Genomic DNA, 23,398 nt, shown 5'->3' with positions numbered 1-23,398 from the left:
TGCAGACCTCACCATATCCAGGGGAAAATTTTTCAACATGGCAAAATAAAACAACAACAAATTACATTTGTATAACGCCTTTTGAGTTAGGAGGACGCCCTAAGGTGCTGAACAGTCAGGGATTAGTGCCCGAGCTGGTGGTTGGGATCGGGGGGGGGGGGGTGGAGGACGGGGATGGTAGGAGTAGGAGGGTGACCAAAGGCATGGTTGAAGAGGAGGGTCTTGAGATGGGTCTTGAAGGAGGCGAGGGAGGGGGCAAGGTGGAGGGACCATGGGATGGAATTCCAGAGGTTCGGGGCAGAGAGGCTAATGGTAGGGTGAGCAAGGCAGGGATGTGAAGCAGGCCGGAGCCTGTTAAGCGGAGAAGTTGGTAGGGGCTTAGGAGGTTACAGAGGTAGGGAGGAGGAAGGCTGTGGAGGTCTTTGAAGGTGAATTATACAAATGTAATTTATTTTTGTTGTTGTGTAGAGCCCTTTCAAAAGAGCTGGAAATTGTTGCACAGAGATAGCCTACCAGCATATTTTTTCTATAAATGAGAAGGTTGGCTTTGATTTTAAGCTCACAACAATCAGAAAAGCACATCCAGATCCTTATATTGAAAGAGATCCACAGTCACCGACAGAGCTTTGGAGAAAGAAACACACGACAACACTATAATAATAATAATCCTTGCATTGATATAGTGCTTTTCATGTTTTCTAGATGTCTCAAAGCATTTCACAGAATATACTGTAAACTGAATTGACTGTATATTTGTGGGCAAAATGCGGCAGCCAATTACGCACAGCAGTCATGGATTGAGTGAACAGTCATGGATTGAGTGACCAAATTATTATCGTGTTTTTTTAAGGAGTATTAGTCCCGGAAAAGCGATCCACCAATTGACTAACAATCATGTTCCTACTTATTGCTAGATAAATAGAGGCGTGAGGAGTAAGATAACTTGCCCAACATTTTGCCCTGCCGGGAATCTAACCCAGGTCTATCGCTTGCGAGTACTCTAACCACTGAGCTACAGGACTATACTCAGAGACAAATAGAAACAACTCTTGAAACACAAGCAAAGGGGATGCAATAGATAAAATTGCAATTTAAAGGCACATTTCCAGTGACAATCCTGAGTTTGTTTCAAATTCACCAACCAGTGGCAATAGTCTTTCACTATTTATGATACTCCTTGCTTTTTGTCTAGCATCTAGGTAATTACTGTTTTGTGTAGTAACTGTATTTAGCCTAACACAGCAGCCAATTTATACCCAGCAACAGCTGTGAAATGAATGACCAATTAATCTGTAAGATTGTTGGCTGGGATAATTGGAGGAACTCCCTTTTCTTTTACAACAGTGTTATGGAATCTACCCCACCACCCCATATGCCTTCTGTCCCAGATGCAAGAGTGTTCTTAACTGGGCCAAGATGTATATGTACACAAGACACCAAAGGTAAACAATGTAGCATTCAAAGAAACTAAACACTTAACATTTTGTCCAAAAAAATCTACAACTGCAATACCCTTAAGGCTACCTGTGGAAAACAAGACATCAAACATGTTGAAAGAAAGGCAAAATTTGCCAAACTTTCCAGCATCAATTATGTTGATCCGGGCTAGGCTGAACTTCTCAAATTAAATAAAAATCTATTACGTATAACTCAAAAAATGTAAACACCAATGTTACCTTATCTCGAATAATCAATCAAGTACAAAAGGCGGTTCAGCTGCTTACGACAGGAATTTGAATAGTCTGACCTCTGGTGAGACTGATAGGCAAATTGTGAAATGGCAAAGTAGGATGCACACTCGGAAATATTTCATTTACGAAGATGGTAATCCATAATTGGATTGGCGTTACTCAATCTGCGACTGTTTGCGACTGCTGTGTGCAATTGGCTGCCGTATTTCATCCACAAAATATATAGTCACTACACTTTAACCTGTGAAGAGCTTTAAGGCAACCCAACAACGTGATAAGGCACTATATCAAATGCAAGGATTATTATTATTATTATCATTATCAGGAAGGGTGGCTGAGACCAGGATGCTGGATTCACTTAAAGACAAGTTTGATGCTTTAATGGAAAGAGAGAAAGGTGGGTATTTTGAAAGCATGCAATCAAGTGGGTCAAAGTGCATTCTTCATCCACGACTCTTATGATGTTGTGGAACGGTGATAAAACCTAATATCTTGTAAAAAAATTATAAACTTTATAAAAATTTTAAATCAGAACTAGCTGTCTTGTGTCCTTTTATTTGTAACTCATTTGGTAACTTCAACTTGGGTCAATTAGTACTGTAGCACTCTCATATCTGGGTGAGAAAGTTCAATCCAATTTTTTGGATGCGAGTTCACATGGGTAAGGCGGCATACCAAATGCAAGGATTATTTCAGCATTCACAGCATGTCATCATGATGTGCACTACCGCGCGTGAAAGCAAAATGAAAATGTACGGCAGACACTTTTGGTCGTGGAGACATTGACCCCTCTTGAGTCACGGTTGAATTCAGCCACCGCAGAGTAACGCACAAAATAGATAGCGATTGCAACGATGAGAATGACAGCAATAAATGTAATTCAATGTGATAATGCACTACATTAACACAACACGGTATCACGTCCCCTTGATAAGTTATCACGCCAGTTACTGGGTAAACAGGCGCAGGCATTCTTTGAAATAAATATTATTTCCCTTATGGGTTATAACCTTCAGCACAAGAGGGGGGCGGGGCCACTGGCTCATTTGCATTGACGTCAATCCGATGCCTCGCCTCTCTGCCCGGAAATAGCAGCGCATGCGTCGCTTTCCTCTCCTTCCCCCCCCCACATCCCCGCTCGCGCAGGACAGAGCGAGGGCGCATGCGTACCTCCAACCGTCGCTGCTGCTGTGGCTCGAGCGCGCCTCAAGCCGCAGTACGCACGCGCAGCAACCGCTTATCTCCTCTCCCCCCGCCTACCAGCTTTTGACGCTCACGCTTGATGGAGCGCGCACGCCATTCATCTCCTGACCCGCCCTCCCTCCCTGTCACACATGTATCGTCACCTCTTTCACACACACCCTCCCTCGCGGTATCTCGTCTCTCACTCTCTAGCACTCACCCCCTTTTTTTTTCTTTTTCTCTCTCACAAACGCGCGCGCCTCCTCCCTCGCTCACTGCGTGTGTGCGCACAGACGCCTATGTGCCGTGCGCATGCGCTCCGTCGAATAACCGCTGCCTGGCGCACGCGCTCTGGCGCCCGCTGGCAGCTGCGCGCAGGCGTTCTCTCGCCGCCCCCCCACACACACACTCTCGCGCCGCTCACACTCTCCCGCCCGCGCATGCGCTTTTCCCGCCCACCCCCGCATCACTTCTCTCTCTCTCTCTCGCGCGCGCGCGCGCGGCTCAACTCATTCTCCCGCTCGCCCGCGCGTGCGCACGCGCACCTCCCCCGCCGCCGCCGCCGCCGCCGGCCCCGCTGCTGTTTGCTGCTGGAGAGAGAGAGAGAGAGTGTGTGTGTGTGTGTCCGTGTGTGTGTGTTTTTTTCCCCCCTCGACAAGATGGCGTCCAGCGGCGCAGCAGCGGGCAACGGGAACCTGCCTCAGCCCCAGCAGCAGCAGCCCCAGCAGCAGCAACAACAGCACCACAGGAGCGGGCCGGCCAGGATAGGATACTACGAGATCGAGAGGACCATCGGCAAGGGCAACTTCGCCGTGGTCAAGCTGGCCACTCACATCGTCACCAAGGCTAAGGTAAGGTTTAATCATCTCACTCTCCTCTTCCCCCTCCCAACACCTCTCCCCTTCCTTCCTAACCCCCTCCTCAAAGAAACACATGAATGTCTTAACTTCTGTGTAGATTTTTCTAACTCCTTCCTTAATCCCCTCTTCTTCTTTACCCCTCATCCTACTCCCTCCCGCCTCAATTTCCCCTCTTTCCTCTCTGACTTTCGTCCCCTCTTCATCCCTTCTCCATGGCGCCGCTGAACGCTTCCCCTGACCGCAGAGAGAGCGCGGAGGGAGAGCGGGGGGTGGGGGGTGGGGGGGGGGGGGTGGTGAGGGGGTTGTTCTCTCGCGCCTCAGCCTCTCTCTCTCTCTCTCTCCAGTCTCTGCCATCTGAGGAAACTCGGGGGGGTTCGGGTTTGACAGCTTGACATTTGGAGGAAGTGTCTCAATAACAACAGCCTAACTCTCCCCCCACCACTCCCCCTCCTCCCTCCCCCACCACTCCCCTCCTCCCCCCCTCCCCCCCTCCTCTCCTCGCAATTTCCTTTAGTAAACATCCAGAGGCTTTTTTTCTCCTCTCTCATCCTCCCCCAAGTCAGAGAGAAGGAAAAAAATCTTATTTTCTTTCTCTTTTTTTCTCTCTCTTCCCCCTTTCCCTCACCCCCCCCCACCACCCCCCATTTGAAGGTTAGTTGAAGAAGTCCCTGTTGCAAAGTCATGTCAGTTCAGTCGCTTTTTTGAAAAAAATATATATATATAACTGTCAGACCGGAGGGGGTCAGGCCAGGCCGGAGCTGTCAACCGGCCTTGAAAGTAACTGCCGCCGATATGCTCAATACGTTTGTGTGTGTGTGTGTGTGTGTGGATGTGCTTTTTTTGTGTGTAATCTGAAAAAAGTTTTTTTTAAAAAAAAAGACTTGTTTAATCCCTATCGTAACCTCCCAACTGCTCGCATTCGAGTATCTTAACTTCCAACACACGCAACCGACTATTTAGTTAGTCAGTGCTGGTTGGTTTGAGTGATAATCTGCTGTTTTAACCATTCTGCCTCCAAACAACAGCCTCAGACGGCACTTTGTGAGATTGACTTTTTGCTTAGTTCCCGGAAGCGATCCTAAAATACAGTATTATATTATAAAGAGAAATCGCTCTGTCTGCGATTCATTGCAGTGACCGGGGAGCAATGATGATCTTCAACACAGTCATCGCCGGGAAGACTTAGTCTGATTTGTAAAATGTTGTCAACTTGTCAAAATACCCAGTCTCACGTAATCACTACTACTGAATGGGTCAGCAAAGCCACAAATGATTCTAGTAAAAACTTAAGGAAATATGTCAGTGTCCTGGGTATATTTTTGGTAAGGAAAACAACCTCATTAAATACAGATTGTTAGTAAAGGGGAACTTTGACTTTGAAATCCTAAGGGAAAAAAAATCTGATTTCACGTGTTAAGTAGATGCTGCATAGTTTATTATTTTTAGAGCAAAGAATATGCATATGCTTAAAGTTTATAAAAACAATTCTGTGATAGTTAGAATGGGTTGCTTACTTTTCATCTAACGTGCAAGATATCGAGTCCAAATATGTTCCCTTTCAGCAAAATGGAATTTTGTTGTACTTTGTCACAGATTGAAGAATGTTGGATCTGCTAGTGTAATCAATATGCTTATTTTATTTGCACGCTGCTTTATTTTTCCATATTAAATTACAGCAGTATTATGTTTTTGAACCAGTGTTAATTCATGATCGGAGTGATCTTTCATATTCAATATGAAGTGGTTGTTGAGACAATTATACCATTGATTGTAGTTGCCGTTCTTTTTGTTCGTCATTTCAGAACAGTTTTTAAAAAAAGAAAATGGCAGGTTGATAGAAATGTTCCTGATGTTTACACAGTAGTTTTGAGGTTCTACGTTCTACATACAGAGATTAAGACAACGTGAATAGTCAGATTTGATACCCATATGTTATAGACACAATTCGTTAAAGTGTGAAGTCTTCACACATTTACAGATTTACATTTTAATAATCTTAAACTTCTGCATGAAATCTCTATACTGTGTTGCAGAATCCAATTTATTCTTGGTGCTGTCAACATATTGTTTGCTGTGAGTGATATCTATTTTTTGGGGGTGAGGGGGGGCTTGGACAGAACTAGAGAAAAATGTTAAAACAAAAGGAGAATTGCTATGTAAGAGTTTATTTTTTTTTGTCTGTATGTCTGTCTTGCTTGTTAACTATTCTTTCTGGTTGTGCATTTGAGTTATTAGTCACCATTCTGGGAATTTAAATTTAATAAATTGGAGGGAGAGAATTAGGCCAAAAAGGAAGTAATAAAGTGGATAATATATTTTATTTTACAATATTTTAATAAACTCATACAATTCCGACAGATGTTACAATGTGGCTCCATATTCGATTCTGTTTGACTTGATGGCAGATCTCAGATTCTAGATCTTGAATCTTTGTCCGTACATGATTTTTATATTCCCATCATCAGGATATCTTTCACTTTTTTTTAGCCCCTTACCCCCACCCCGAGTATCCCATTCTGTAATGTAAAGGCAGGCAGATGGATGGATGACTTGCTCCCATGCTGCTACCAATGCCGCTCTACACCTGGCCACTAGGAGATGTGCAAGAGCGACTCAAAGAGGCTTGTCCTTCTCCTGTGGAAGTGGATCTTCAGTTTCTCCAATGCAATTAATTTTACAAAAGCAAAATGGTGCTTTTGTTGAAAATAAACACATTTTATTGAATAAAAAAAGGTTCTTGCAGTCCTGAAATAGTTGGGGCATTCTGAATTGTGATTCTGATCCATTTGTGACCAAGGCTCTCTCTGTCTCCTTCTTGGTCTCTTGCCGCTACTGTTGACCACTCTTCTTCTCCACTGCCTCTCTCAGCTCCACCATCATGGTTTTGTCCTTGCCTGGTTTTGTTCATACCTTTCCCGTCATCTCCACTTTGTAACCACTGAAGGATTCTCCTCCAGTCCTCGCACCATCCCGCTTGATGTCTCCAAAGGCTCTGTCCTTGGTCCTCTCCTCTTTAATATTTACATGCTCCAACTCTGTGATATCACCTGCAGGTATAGGTTTAACTTCCATATGTATGCAGATGATTCTCGACTCTATCTCTCTGCCACCACCCTCAAATCTAGGACCACTGCTATCCTGATGGAGTATCAATCCTGGATGAGAGCTGATTTTGTCCAGTTGAACATTGGCAAGACAGAAGCCTCCTGCTCCCGTTAGCGCCTCCACACCTCAGGCACTGACAACATCACTATTCACGGATAGACTCTCTGCCTCACCGAGCCAGTATGGAACCTCGGTGTCTTGTTCGACCCTCAACTGTCTTTTAAACCCCACAACCATGCCATGACCTGTTCTGCCTTTCCCCATCTCTGCAACATTGGCCTTGAAAGAGGCAAGGGAGTCTCCACAACTACCTCCTCTCAGGCTTTTGAGACCTTCATCCGTGCTTTCATTACTTCCATGCTTAACTAGGCTGACTCCCTGCTCGCCAGACTTCCAAACTCTTCACTCCACAACCTGCAAATTATTCAGAACTCTGCAACTCGCGTCCTTTTCCGCACTCAGCTCCGTGAGCTGATCACTCCTATCTTCGCCTGGCTTCACTACTCCCCAGCCCTCAGAGGATCAAGTTCAAAATCCTTGTCCTCACTTTTAATGTCCTCCATGGTCTTGCTCCTCCCTACCTCTGCAACCAACTAAAATGTTGTCAACCTATCCACTCAGTGGGCATTGGCCTGCTCCATGTCCCCTGCCCATTCCACCATCGGCATTGGGCCTACAGCTTTTCTGCCCCCACTCTCTGGAACTCCATCCTTCGCCTCCTCCCTTGCCCTTTTCAAGAGCTTCCCTTTTGTGAAAGGGAAAGGCGCAATTTCGAAGCAATTTGTCGTCGTTGTTTGTTCTTGTTGTGGAATTCTACAGTAATAGTGTATATATGTAGGTGTAATAATTTTTAATTTCCCTGGTGGTTTTATCCTCATCTTGAGCCTCTTCATTACCACTCTGTTCTGTAGTTTGCTCCTGTTTGAGTGCTGGGGGGGGGTGGGAGGGGAGGAAAAAATGTCAGTCTGGCTCTTAGATTTCTCTGCAGCTGCGCTGTGTTGCTCCAAAATCGATTTATTTGAAATATATTTTCTTGATCCAGGATAAGGACCCTGTCAGTTTTGATGCCTTCCATTTAGTGGCTTGGCTGAGAAAGGATTTAATTTTAATTTCAAAGAAGTGGGAAGAAGCAGAGAATACACATTGTAGTATTTCTATGAGGTAATGCCAACACATTGTGCAGGGTAAGGCTAGCCAAAAGGGCGCTACTGTAAAAAANTTCATGCAAGATGGAAGTATTGGAAAAAAACGTATGAGAGGAACTGATGCCAAACGCAAATTTCATTTGGACAATTCTGAGTTGTTCTCAGTAATTGTTAACTTCTTTATGAGACTCTCTTTGATGGCAATACATCTCCTTGGAATACCTGGATAAATGTGGAAGTATTTTACTCTCCATTTCCCAATCACCTTTACTGCAATGTTTATCAAAATTGGTTAGTCGTAATTGGTATTTTAATGTTCAATTGTATGGAGATTTCACTTTTTTGACAGTCTATTTGACAGTTTAATAATTACAACATCAATACTGATATAGTTTTCAATTGCATATTATAAATTTGCAATACTTTTCTGCAAAACTATTCATCCTCCTCTCTTAAGAGTAAAGGGTACTACGAATTATGTGTGTAGTTAGGAGATAAAAAGATGTACTTTCCAGAGAACAGTATTTTTACTCAGTAATCCTTTGACGATTTAAATCCTGTAATCTTGCAGTGCTGACATCACAGAATTAATCCCTCAGTAATGACATAAATAACAAGCCTAGTGGTACTATATATTACAAAAGCAACAGGTGGCTGTGCATAATCAGATTCTCTAAGTTCAGATGACAAATTGCTTTGTGGTTTCGATTTATCATTGTTTTCTTGTTAATGTATTGTTTTCAGGTTAATACTTACAAAATTAGCTTTTTAAAAATAACTTTGATGATTCAGTAGGAGAGCAGAATAAAATTATGCACAGTTAAATCTGGTACAGCAACTTGCATGTCCTGTATGAATAGAATGACAATTATTTTTTAGGGAAATGTCTCTACTCCTAAATTAAGAGCGACTGAATATTCCCTGCATTGTGTAAGATTATTGTATCAAAATACTCACTATACATAATTGTTCTTGTGCGGAAGCTCAGTTTAAAACAACATTGGGACTTATGCGCTTAAACAATTCACCACAGTTTAGTTGACAATCGTGTTTAACCACTTTCCTGTTAATTTATGATGCCTACTGTCATAATCAGATTACTATAGATTCTGACATGAAGGAAAGGGGAAGATTATCGAGGGTTCTATGTTTCAGTCCTGTGTATCATTCTAGTATCCCATATGGAGAAATTCTTGCTTTGCCAACCACAATTTTGTAATTTTCTCGCTGACAAAAATATCTTTTTGTAATTTATAAGATTAACTATGCATAAAGATTGTATTCAGTGAGGGAGGGAACTGTAAGTCAAGTAAATTCCTGTTTGCAAAACAAGCACAACTGCAGTTTTTTTTAGCTTATTTGGAAGAAACTTGAATGAAAGAACCTGTGTAACAGTGTTGAAATATTTTTCAGACACATTGGCAGTAATCTTCAACAAAAAGTTTTCCATACACAGTTTTGCTTTATAAAGTAATGAATGCAGAATATAACTTGTTAGATTTTTTAACCAAAGAGAGAGAGTCTGGACTGTCTTGGTTGTGCCATGATTTGAAGGTCCGATTGGACCTCCTGCTACCCCATTAACATGTGTTTTCTTGCTTCTTTGTAAATGCCATTCCCCTAACGTACAGATTTCTTAAAGCCTAGATTACAGGAACACACATGTTGCACAATTGTTACTCTTGATCATACTACCTGTATTATCAAGGAAGAATACAGGAAGAATTGTAGACCTAAAGGAAGAACTTTAATTAAAAGCATAACTTAGCTAACCAATAAGGCAGCAAAATACAATAGAGTTGTGTTATAATGAGCTCCATTGTAACTCGGGTTTGCTTGCGACACAGGTGCCCTGTGGGCCTATAGCTGGCTTCCTGTGTGCCTGCCAGTTTCCTGCTCACGTTTTAAAAAAAGCCTAATTCCATGGCATCAAGTTGCTGCTTCCTATATGCCATAGGAAGAAGGTTGAAGGAATGTTGATGACCCAGAAGTCAGCCATTTTTGAGTGCAGGTAGCTGCCAGCTTTCTGCAGTGATGCTATCGGCCATGTGATTGGTGACATTACAATGCGCAAGAGCATGCGAGACCTGCTGGTGAGCCAGGCTGCGTGTTCCGTCATCAACAGACCTTGGCATACTATGGATATTTTGCAGACAATATTCAGAGGATGAGCATTAAAACTACAATCAGTTTCTTAATCAAATTGGCAAATTGAATCTCTGGGGATTGCTATTTATTCTTATTTCTATTGTTATTATTATTGATTTTTGTATTTGCTGCCCAAACTATAGTTTGTGTCAGAATGATTTCCTTTTCCTTTACATCCATTTTGAAAAAAAATCAAAGTAATGCTTAGCATTTTTTATATACATTTATAATGTACAGTGAGATTAAATCTTTGTGGTATATTTTAACCCCTGATGTTAATTTACTCTTTTTTTAAAAATAGTGTTTTTGATCGATCAAATATAGTGCTATAATGCCAAAAGAATTCCACTCAAGTATGAGTTTTCTGAACTCTGGAAATATTTTGCCAGAAAAACTTCATGGTAGCTGAAGCAAAAAGTAAAAGCATCAGTAGAAGTCTGTTAATAACTCGCTGGGGAGTTTCTCAGCAAGTGAGTTGGTAGTCAGAGTAAAAACGTGACCCCCCCACCCCCCCTCCTAATACATACCAGACTGCAGATGGAATTTGTGGTTCCCTTAAATCTGCAGGAGCTACTACTAATCAGTGCCACAGTAGCAGCTACATGAGGTTTAGATTCCAATTACAATATTAGATCTGCAACAATTTATTTGAATCTCACAGTCCATAATCTTTCTGATATTAGTTTTTCGGAAAAAGTATAGAATAAATAAAATTTTGATGCTTTATTTTTGGTGGGGAAGAATGTTACACAGCTTTACAAATCCTACAGCCATTCTAATATTGTCATGTGAAAAAGAAGCAACACTCCTCTGGTTATCGTGTATATACTATCACTGGAACGTCTGACATAATTTAGTATAAATATAACTAAGATAATACAGGATGTTTATTTTCATTTAAACACTTTTGTAAGGAACATTCATATGAATCTTCTAATTGGTGGTTAATGAAATGAAACCTTCGAGTCACATGGTAGATAATAATAATATTTCTTGCATTTGATATAGCGCCTTATCACGTTGTTGAGACTTCTCAAAGTGCTTCACAGAATTGACTGCATATCTTGTGGGCAAAACGTGGTAGCCAATTTTGCGTAGCAGAGTAATGTTTCATTTCAAACGGTGGGAACTAAAGTCAATCTTTGCAGCATCCACTTTGTGGTCATATTTCACACGATTTGTGTTCAAACCTGCAAATGAAAAGGAATTAAAATGTTAATATAGTAATTTCTTGTATTACTTTAGCATTATATTTGTACTGATTTTGTTTCCCCTTCTTGCCACACATCACACATTTTATGACTAAAAGAGAGATGACTTGCTCCATATCTTTAGCAGTGCTTCTCTATAGCAGCTTGCTTTTGCAGAATGCTCTCTCCCTTTGGGGAGATGCCTTCATTTCACACTTTTGTCAGTTCCCTTAGCTTAAATAGGGAATTGCCACGTGAGAAGTCATGGCTACAAACTGGCAATTTATCATTCTTGCACAAGTACGCTAGTGCCTAAGGCTCTTCTATTTCTGCCTTTTCTCTATCTTTTGAGTATTGAACTTAATATTTTGGATGAAAATATTTCTTTCTTTGTATAAAAGAGTATTTATTTGTATTTCTGGTTTTGTGAAATCGAGGCATATAATGAAGAAAAATGTACCCAGTAGCTAAATTATCCATGAATGTACTCCGTGGCCACTCCTTTCACTTTGCCAATTCTGTCTGGTTTTCTTCCTGTCTTCCCCCACATACTTTAGCCTATGATCGGTAGGCAGACTTTCAGCCACTTTGCCACCACCCATTGGAACTCACTTCCATCATAGGTGTCAGCCTGACTCAGTGCTAGCATTCTCGCCTCTTGAGTCAGAAGGTTGTGGGTTCAAGCCCCACATTGGTCCTTGGAATCAAATTGAGACGTTATGGCACTATTCTAAACGAGAAGGGAGTTTCTCTCTCCTGGTTTATTATTATTTATTAACATCCCTCCTTATCCCCACACTGCTGTCAAAACCTGCCTAAAGACCTATTTCTTTGACTGTGCCTTCCACCAGCTTCCCCCACTGCTCCTCCCTTTGAGAAGGTCTACCTATGTGAAAGGTATAAATGCAAATCACTGTTCAGTTAAAGAACTGGTATATGGGGAATCGTTGAATGACTTATTTTGATACAGTTTCTATTTAGAATTCATACAGTATATTGTTTGAGCAACTCCTAATTGAAAAGGCGAACAAATGAGATTCAAAAGGTATATAGAAATCAACTAAATACTGCTGTCAGTCTTGATGTGGAGGTAGGAGGATAATTGAATGTCATCATAGAGCTTAGGATTTAATGTTAAAGGGTTTATGAAACCGTATTAGCTGTAAGAGATTAATATGTGATCTTTAAGGTCATGGAAATGGTGTGAAATCAGGTGCTTATTCTGTACCAACTGTTCTAGTATATAGCATTGAAAGTGCCTATATAAGCATTTTTTAAATTCTATTAGTCGGTGAAGGCAGCAGAATATTTCCATCTGGGGAACAATAAAAAATGTTCATATTGCAATGTGTGATATGTTGAAAATTTAAAACCTTTGAAAAATAGAATTTACTAAGGAAAGGTCAGTCCCATTTTTGGAGAATTGCATTGTACATGTTAATATTCTGCGTGTTAATTTAGTATACTGGAGTAATAGAAAGTGGTAAAATACAAGATATGATGCTGTTCTTCCCAACCTAGATTATCTGAAGCTATACACAACTGCAGATGGTTGTCATAAAACAATGACATAATTTTAACCTAATAATATTTGTGTATTGTTTAATACATATGCATTGCTCCTTTTTTAAAGCTCTTTTTCTTTCTCGCTCACAAAATATAGTCAATTCACTTTACAGATATTCTGTAAAACTCTTTGAGACGTCTCGAAGATGTGATAAGGCACTATATCAAATGCAAGTATTATTATTATTCTCCCCACATAAGATTCTCTGACAGACACCTTTTCTGTAGATCTCTTGAATAGTGTCCTAAGAGATGGGGTTGACCTGTCCACCTGTGGAGAAGTGCCTGAGGCTGGGAACTACTCGTGTGGGGAATAGTAAGCATGTGTGGAACTGTTCTATTTATCTGTCGATGCAATTATCTAAACAGCATTTCTGGTGATGTATTTAATTTATGTGAAAGTTATAGTCTGCTTTTGGCTTTGTCTTGCAAGAGGAACTGGATTTTCAAACCTATCTCTCTTTTACAGTTGAGAATTATTGAAATGTCTGATATTGATTTCATATGTGTCAAAATGATAAAAAAAACTAACAAGGATAGAGAGAAGTTGGCACATTTGAAATAATAAAACTATATTGGTTTTAAATTCATCCTTGACTAACAAAATGAAAGTCTGCTCTGTTTGATTACTTTGAGTGCAATAAATTTTTATCTTAACTGATTGTTGCATTAAAAGAAATGCAGCCTTTACAGTAAATTCTCAAGGAATGCATGCACAAGAATACAAAATCCATTTAAGATAACCTTGTATTTTTGTGAATGTGCTCCTTGGGAGTGTGCATCCATGGATGGTGATGCTGTCAGTGTCTGAGGTATGGAAGTGCTCAAAGAACAAAGAGATCTGGGAGTTCATATAAGTAAACATGTGAAGGTGGCAGGACAGGTAGATAAAGCTGTTAAAAAAACATACGGGATATCAGCCTTTATAAATTGGGGCATAGAATACAAACATCAGGAAATTATGAACCTTTATAAAACGCTGATTAGGCCTCAGCTGGAGACCTTGTTTGGTACTGGGCACCACACTTTACTACAACAACAACGACATTACATCTTTCACGTCGGGAGGACGTCCCAAAGCGCTGGACAGATGGGTGGGGGAGGGAGGAGGGCAGGGGGAAGCAGGGAGATTAAAGGATGTCAAGGCATTGGAAAGGGTGCAAAGGAGATTTACCAGGATGGTGCCAGAAATGAGGGATTTCAATTATGAGGAGAAACTAGGATTATTCTCCTTGGAGCAGAAAAGAGTAAGAGGAGACTTAATAGAAGTTTTTAATTATGAAGGGATTCGATAGGGTGAACAAGGAGAAACTATTTCCACTGGTGGGGGTTCGGTCACCCAAGAACACAGATTTAAAATATTTGTTAAAGGAAACAGAGGAGAGGAGAAATTTTTTCACACAAGTTGTTTGGATCTGGAATGCATTGCCTGAAAGGGTGGTGGAAGCCGATTCAATAACAACTTTTAAGAGAGAAGTAGGTAATTATTTGGGGAGGACAAGTTTACAGGGCTATGGAGAGAGGGTGGGAGAGTAGGATTAATTTGGATAGCTCTTTTCACAGAGCCAGCACAGACTCGATGGACCGAATGGCCTCCGTCTGTGCTGTCAAATTCTTATGATACAATGATCTGTTATCTGATGTTCCTAAAAATCAATAAGACAACATACAACTAGAAAAAGGCCGCCTTGAGGAAAAGTTCTGCTAAAAGCTTTGAAAAATTATTTACCTGTTTTGTATAGCCATTGATATTTATCCTTTCAAAGAATGTTGTACACTTTGAACGTACATTATGTGCACTGTTCGAGAATGCAATCTGTTCACCCCAATTATTTCCTGCATGAGTCACGATCATATAAAGTTTAATGGTACATTGTGCTTCTTGTTGCTGTCATACTTGTAAATTATTGGACGTGTAGGGCATTATATAAATTTATATATTGTTGTTGTTGATGTTAGAGGTTCACCCATCTCACGTTGCTCAAGGCTTGTCTTTTCAACTATTGAAATATTTTACTGATGCTGTGATTATTATAATGAGAGAAAACACTTTTTACTGTCAAAATGCTCAATTCTTTTGTATGTACCTAGCCCATGTTACATAGAATTAGTTCACAGTGGGTGGCTTGAAATTGTAGTGTTTAAATGATTAATTGTAGTGTCATGTCTGTACAATTCAGACTTGCAATTTTAGCCAAGTATCCGTGTTCTAATTTGAAGATGTTGTGCACCTTCCGAGTAGAACAAATTGACCACTGTGACTCCTGAATCTTTATGTGTGGCGGGGGGAGGAAGAGAAAGAAATAATTTAGTTTCTCACCTGATATTGGCATTCCTCAATGTTGAGATAACCTGTTTTTTTTAGGAGTACACAAATATGGATTTGAAAGAATGTTGTTAGATTTGGGCTTGCATTTTTTTGAAACAATAATAAAAATAATCCTTGCATTTGATATAGCGAGTTATCATGCCGTTGAGACGTCTCAAAGCACTTCCCAGAATATATATTACTGTAAAGTGATTTGACTGCATATTTTGTAGGCGAAACCCAGCAGCTAATTCTGCACAGCGATTGCTAATCCTAGCATATCTGTTTTAGAGCAGAAATATTTAGTATTGCAGCTTTACAGTAGGTTTATAATACCCTGATTGATATATATTGATCTTTTTGTACATTACTGTTTCCCATTGTAAAGACGTCATGAAAGAATACTATTTTCATCAATTAGTGTCTGTTAGATCTCTGCTTACTGTTTATAAGCGAGCATTTGTTGAGTACAATGACAAAAGTAAAGGCGCCACACCTGACTTTCAAGAATAACCTGATGCCGTCAGTCAATTATTTTGACAGTGATTGTAGATTAATTCCAATATGCAAGACATGCTTTAGTCTTTCTCTTAAGGTTTATGATTTACGTTAAGTGTTGTAAATCCCGTTTAACAGATACCTGAAAGGAGGTCATGGTAAAACAATTGTATATTTACAAAGGCATTGCTACTAATATTAACAACAATAAGTTGCACTTACACAGTGCACCTCACAAACGGTAGTGTCCCAGAGCATTTGATACGACGCCAAGCCATGGGCAAGTGACCGTAGGCACGGTTGAAGAGGAAGGTCAGGCGCGATCTGAAAATGGGGAAAGAAAGGGCAAGGAAGAGCGTTCCAGACTTTCGGAATATGATTGAATAAGTAACTTACAGTATCATAGTATCATAGGTGAAAATTAAAATTGTAATAGGGAACCTTTGCCAATCTTGTAAGGAATCTTTTTAAGTGAGTTGATTTTCCATTTTTATAGAAAAAAAGTTGACCTAAGTGTTCAGTATTCTGAACTCAGGTTACTTTAGGTTTTATTGTGAGTTAGTAAACTAACAGTTCTACAACATTATAGCAAGATATCACCCAGTGTTGGTTTTCAGATCATAATTATTAAATACACTCGATTGTTAAACTAGCGACAATTGTTATGGAATTGTTATTATAATTTGGTCACTCAATCTTTATAGCAGTCAATTCTATTGTAACTCAAGGGAGTGACAATAGAAACTTATCTTACAACAACAGAAACTGAAAATATGTAAGTATCTACTACTTTTTGTGAGTAATTCAAACCTATTCCACAATTCACTACTGGTTCCTAGTAAGTATAACGAAGAAACATCATTGCATACTGCTTAGCAGCTATTGCTAAGGTGATATTGTTAGGATTTTAATATTTTAACTATTCAGAAATGTCCCCTGATTATGTAAGCGTGTTATAATAATAATTCTTACATTTGATGCAGAGCCTTATCACATTTCGAGACATCTCAAAATGCTTCACAGAACATACTGTAAAGTGAATTAACTGTATATTTTGTGGGCGAAACGCTATAGCTATTCGGGAGTACATTGGAGCATCAATAAATTAAATCATATAGAAGCAGACTATTTGTTAAATTTCTGATTCACCAAGCCTGAATTGTGAAAGTAATTAGTCATTTCGAAGTACTTCACAGGATTTACTGTCAATTGTAGTAACTTGTGTATTTTATACACAAAAGGTATGGAACATCAGTGGGTGGTGTCACTGTAGCAGGGAACATACTTCTCAGACTTGAGTTTCTTATCTTACCCGTGTTGTTTGAAGATTCTGAGTAGAGTCATTTATTTGTTTATTTCCACTGGGGGAGTTAACTGCTGAGAGAGCCTTATCCTCAGGCATATGCCCTCTGGAATTCAGTTCACAGCAGCATTGAGAGGAGGCCGGATATGGCCTAATTTTCCCATTACTGGTGGTTTCTGTGCATGCCTTTCTGACCCCTAAATGCCTACACGGACTATAGATAAGGTATGGAAATAACACAAAGGTGATGTCTTGCAACTGGGCAGCACTCTTGGCCTCCATTCCCTGTTTTGTTTCAGTGTCAGTTGTATGAGAAGGAGTGGTGACATTTTCAGCATAAGGAAAGAATTTTGGATGCATCTAACATCATCTAATTTGCTAGGATTTGAAATGGAGACAGGAAGGAACTTACTTAACAGCAAATAAACATAACTTGCCCTCCATTGCTTTCACCAACATCTCCAGTTGCATGCCACATCTGCTGCAACTAAATGGCAACAAAAAACACTGGGTGAATGACTGATTTGCTGATGTTAATGTACTTGAGTTGGATTATTGGGCACAGCAAACCACACAGTTTGCTGATGGCATCATTACCATTTATAACTGAAACAAAAATAATAAGAATATCGTAAAAGCTACACTTGGTGGGCACATTTCCTATAAGTATCCTACTTGATCAGCTTTTTAACTTGTCCTTACTTCCTTTTTATGGTTTCATATTTAGTGCATCGATGTCTTATTTTGAAATGTGGCACTAGGCCAGCAAAAATTCTGCCAATAGGATTTAACATCAAATTTGTCCTGTGCACAGCAATAGTATAATAAAATAGGTTATTGAACGTAGGATAGATACATGCACGGTCTGAGCTTTTCTTGCTATGAGGTTGGTTACCTGCTTGTGAATCAGAATTGATATTGGGTTTTAATTTATTGATACATACAGGGAAGCTCTGCAGTTTCTGTATGTTGCAAAGTACAATAATGTCCTGTCTGTATTGTATGCTTAGTATGACCTTGTTAATGTAAAAAAAATTAATTGATTAGCATTGGTTTGTGGAGCTCTTTGCATGCACTTAATGTATTTTCGTATAGCTTTCTGGTCAGTGTTATTTTCCAAAGAGAAATCCCATTACAACACAATTGGCTGGGTCCACAGACTAAATTAAAAATGTGCTGCAAAAAATATGAGATTTATGGATTGGTAGGGGTGCAACTGATGTCAGTTCCCATGCGTTGTGTGCATTCACGCTATGCACAGGAAGTGCTGTTGATGTTACAAATACAATACTAAATTACATTTGTAAAGCGCCTTTCACGTCATGAGGACAAGGCGCTGAACAATCAAGGATTAGGAACCGGTAGGGGGGGGGGGGGGGTGTGGAATCAGGGCGCGTGGCCCAAAGAGAGGGTAGGAGGGTGGCTGAAGGCACGGTCGAAGAGGAGGGTCTTGCGGCGTGCATTGAAGGAGACAAGGGAGGGAACGAGGTGAAGGGAATGTGGGATGAAGTTTTAGAGGATGGAGGCAGAGAGGCTGAAGGCCCGACCGCTTTTTCCCATGTAGATAATGTAGAACTAAAAGTCGAATCTTGAATAACTTTTGCAAAAATTAATTTACCATTTTCTTACACTGTGTACAGCAGCCGTGTCCTTCTATCGTGTTTTACTTGGTTTTGCGCATTAGGAATCCATCGCTGGCAACAAGCCAGTAAAATTAAAAGTAGTGGATCACATGGTATTGCTCCATGAGAGAAAAATACATTCCAAACAAGCCTCTGAAGATTAGATAGCGTATTGTTTATGCATATACAGTAGCTATTTAGTGAGCAAGACCAAATTCAACCATAATTGTAGAAAGAGGAAAGCAAATTCTCATTCAGTGCAAATTAAAGTTTTTATTACCATACAGCTGGAAATCAAGGAGCTTTACTGTAACTATTGCTGCTCTGAAGGTATACCCACCCGTATGTCACCAGTAATGCTACCTTGTCATGGTCACTGATTAAAATAGCTAGATCAAGCTGTTTGCAAAATATTTCAAAGATTTGAGGGTGATTATTGATGTTGCGTGTATACCACTAAAGACATATAAAATGTTGTACTCCACCAAGCAGCTGTTGGAACTGCAGTGCAGCATTTTTTGACCATCACCATTTAGATTGCATGTGATAAATGTAAAAATATTTGGATCTGTGTACGCTGAATAAAACAGGTATAGCATTGTAAAAGGTAATTGCAATAAATGGTATTTAACTTTAAAATAAAAACTGGATGAGGTCACTACAGACCTATATCAAATGCAGTGAGTATTTATTTATTTCCTCTGGCTATACTGAGTGTCTAAAAAAGAGCCGTAGCCACTGCTGCTATTTACATTGCTGCCATTGTGGGTCTTGACTTCTCCGAGGGTTAGTGGTACTCTTTCTCCCCCACCCACCCCAACAGATACACATTTTACTGAAGCTGCTGAAGCCGTAACAGAACTAATGTATTTGTGAGACAGAACAAGCTGCTCCAATTTGGATCACTGTTTTTCCAAGCTTAATTTACTGTAAAAATTTGCAAGATGGGATGAATCTCTGCAAAGGTCTGTGCACAGCCTGCCTTTGATTGCTTGTGGTACATGAAACATGCAGGATCTATTTTGAAAAATATTGAACTTGTGCTGTAATCAAGGCTACAGAGCTATACCAATTAATGCAAATCAAGTAAACAAAGTTATTTGATTTTTAAAAGAAATCAAAATTCCATTAAAATGGCATTTTTCTTGCCTTGAACAAATCTTTCAGTTCTCTCCTATGATTGCCACATTTGTATGGATAGCATAGTAGCACAAAACATGTGTAGTTAATCATAAATAATAATAATCCTTGAATTTGATATAGTGCCTTATGCCCCAAAATATTAAGTGCAGTATTAAGCTGAATCATAATTGGTTTTGTTCATGTAGACTCCATTAATAACATCCTTGTTTTGCTTGAATGTAAGGTATGTTTACTGATTACTACCTCCAGCGTCTAGGGACGTCCGTCTGACATGAAAGGTTCTATATAAATGTTATTTGTTGTTGTTGTTAAAACTAATCCGTGAAGTTATTGCTCAAGTAGCAGAAAGTTCCTTGTGAATAAACAAGTAATCGCCAAATGTGAAAGTGTTGGGACTCAAATAAGCAATAATGATACTTAATTTATCAGCAATGAAAAAGCGGTCTTAAAGTTGAGCTATATTGTAAAAACAATACTTGGGATAAAACCATATTTGATATAAGGTTTGCAAATCTTGAAGTTGATTGATACGTAGATATAATCTTAGTGGAGCTAAGCTTATAGACCTGTTTAGAATTAATTACAATCTAAAATATTTGAGTGAATAGCGTTATATTTTATCTTGAGATATTGTCATAACAAGAAGATATTGAATAATTTGATTGTGGGCCAGAGGTTATATGTGGGGCATGGACAGAGTAGAACACCCTGTTCTGTTTAAACTCTGTTAATGTTCCTTTACTTTGGGCACATTGAGGCCAACTTAATTTCTGGTAAGATGTGAAATGTACCACAAGGTATTGGGTAATAGTTCTGTTAAACAGAGTTATCATGCTCTAAAGAGATGTCAAAAGCTACTATTGCTGAATTTTTTGGTTGCAAAACACAGTTTATTATAGAGTAACTTGTTTCTTGGATGCTTATATGGAGTCCTGTAGAATTGGCTAAAGCACTTGCTTTGCAAGTGAGAGAATCTGGCTTCGATTCCAGGGCAGGGCGAATCATTAGGTAAGTTTCCTTACTCCCCACACAACAATAAATTACTGTACCTTTGTATAGCGCCTTTCATGTCACTGGCCTCTGTTTACCTAACCGTAAGTAGGGGCCCAGTTGTTAGTCGGTAAGTGGATTGGTTCTCCGGGGTAATAATCCCTTAAAAAAATAAGAATAATAATTTGGTCACTCAATCCATGACTGTTTGTGGGACATTGCTATATATTCAATCAAAAAAGCTTTTTTTAAATATTTTTAGCTTTGCTAAAAATATTTGGCACTTTCAAAACAAGATAGATAATAAAATATTTTTGGACTACCAATTGTAGTGTTCCTATGTGCTTTGATAATATACTGTAGTTTTATACCATATTAACATTTGTATTTTCTGGTACCATCAACGAAGATAGGTTAGAACTGTTTTACAACAAATTAAACTTGGATGCCAATGACAGGAAACTTTCAAAATAGTGGTGCGCAAAAGTTTTCTGTCAATGGCATCTTGTTGCGTTCTTGGAGTGCTTTTGTGATAGAATCATGTGAAAATAGGAACAGGACCGGGCTGCTATTCAGACCATCAAACCTATTTCACCAGTTTATTAGATCTGACAGATTTATGCTTTTGCAATATCTCTTTAAACTTCTACTATCCAAGTATCTGTGTGTCTCTTTTAAACATCCCTATTGACTATGCTTGTACAGCTTTCTGGGGCAGAACATTCCACATCTTCACAAACCCATGTGTGAAAGAAAGCTTCCTGACCTAATTTCTAACTGCCTTTGTTCTGATTTTAAGGCTATGCCCTCTTGATTGTTCTACCAAAGAAAAGAGTCATACATTATCTACCTGTCAGTTTCTTTCCTTATTTTAAATACATTAATCAAATCAGACCCCAACCTCTCCTGTTAAATGCATAGTATTCTGATGGTTGACAGTGTTCAAGATCGGCCTTCCCCATGACCTCAGTGTTACTTGTCAACTGCTGCAGTGCATTACAGTATATTTTAGTCATTTGGGATACACACATAATAGCAGAAATAGACGAGCAATAAAAAAAGGAGAAAAGCCTTGAAATTCCTTATAGAATGCTATAAATTCAATCCTATCTTTGTTTTAGTAGGCATTTAAATATTATATTAAACATTGAATCAATGAGCAGTGCTTGATCTTAACAGAAGATAAAGATCTACAGTAACAACAACTAATAATAATAACTTACATACATATAGCGCCCCTCACGCAGGGTTGAAATCGAGGATAGGCAATGGAGCACAGTATTAGGGATTTTGAGGGATTAGATTTAGTATGCTGGCTATGATGCAAATAGAAACTAACACTTTTAATCAGTAAACTTTGTGTTGTGACCTAGTCTTTCTTGAAATAGCACAAGGTTGTCGAGTTCATTTGCAGTTTGTTATCTTGTCCTCTTTATCTCCAACCACTTTGAGCTTGTTAAATTATCTATAGCCATCCTTCAATCAAGAAATGACCTACTTCGAGAATTTTGGCAATACAACAACAAATTAATTTGTCAATATGGGTTCGTGAAGGGAAGGTCTTGCCAATCTAATTTACTGGTTTTCTTGACGGTGTGACAACGAAGCTTGATAAGGGTAAGGCTGTGGATGTTGTATATCTGGATTTTAGTAAGGCCTTTGATACTGTTCCTCTTGAGAGACTGGTACTGAAAGTAAAGAAATCGGGAATCAGTGGAGGTACATTATGATGGCTACGCAATTGGTTGGGTGGTGGTACAGGGAATGTCATCAGACTGAGAAAATGTTACCAGTGGAGTTCCACAAGGGTCTGGGTACACAAGGGTACCTCTTTTGTTTAATATTTTTCTAAATGATCTGGAACTAAGAGTCACAAACACAATGGCTAAATTTGCAGATGACACCAAGCTAATGGAGGTGGTAGATTGTGAAGCTGAACAAGATATGTTACAGGAGGATTTGAACATACTTGGGAATTGGGCAGATCGGTTGCAGATGAAATTCAATGTGGAGAAATTATTATTATTATCCTTGCATTTTAACAAGCATTTGAAATGTTAAGTAATTCACATGGGGACAAAAAATCCTGGAAGGGACTATTATTTGATTGAAAGGAAAATAATATGTAGGGAAAATGAAAAGAACCTGGGGGTTCTGATTAACAATAAATTGAAGTTCTACCAATAATGATCCGTGTCAGTGAGTAAAGCAAACCAGATGTTGGGGTGTATCAAAAGATCAATAGCAGCCGAAATAGTGGGGTAATCCCACCGCTGTATAAATCATTGGTGAGACCAGTACTGTGTACAGTTCTGCAATACAAAGGATATTGGAGAAATCAAGATACAGAGGAGGGCAACCAAAATGATTGAGGGAATGGAGGGCCTGGACTATGAAGAGCGACTATGTAAATTGGGCTCACACTGGGAAAGGGAAGATTGAGAGACGACATGATTGCTGTCTTTAAAATTCTAAAGGGCCACAACAATATAGATCATTGCAGACTGTTCCAACTTGTCCAGAAGAGTAAAACCAGAAGACACACGGCCTGCGATTGAAGGGGTAAATTCAGAACAAATCTACACAAACACTATCTCAGTGAGCGATCGTGAACCTGTGGAACAGGCTCCCGAGGGAGACGGTGAAG

At 39.5% G+C, this 23,398-nt stretch overlaps 1 protein-coding gene across 1 annotated transcript in view; it reads left to right on the top strand.

Annotated features, from left to right (window-relative positions):
- The first annotated feature begins 3,482 nt into the window (after positions 1 to 3,482).
- sik3 (SIK family kinase 3) overlaps positions 3,483 to 23,398 on the top strand; it is a 145,162-nt gene continuing 125,246 nt past the window's right edge. The window contains exon 1 of the mRNA XM_007907315.2: positions 3,483 to 3,724. Coding sequence (XP_007905506.2) covers positions 3,533 to 3,724 — 192 coding nt within the window. The 5' untranslated portion in view covers positions 3,483 to 3,532. The remainder of the gene's footprint in view (positions 3,725 to 23,398) is intronic.

Source organism: Callorhinchus milii, unplaced genomic scaffold (genome assembly GCF_018977255.1).
Source record: "Callorhinchus milii isolate IMCB2004 unplaced genomic scaffold, IMCB_Cmil_1.0 Scaffold25, whole genome shotgun sequence".
NCBI lineage: Eukaryota > Metazoa > Chordata > Chondrichthyes > Chimaeriformes > Callorhinchidae > Callorhinchus > Callorhinchus milii.
This window is presented reverse-complemented; position numbering and strand designations above follow the sequence as displayed.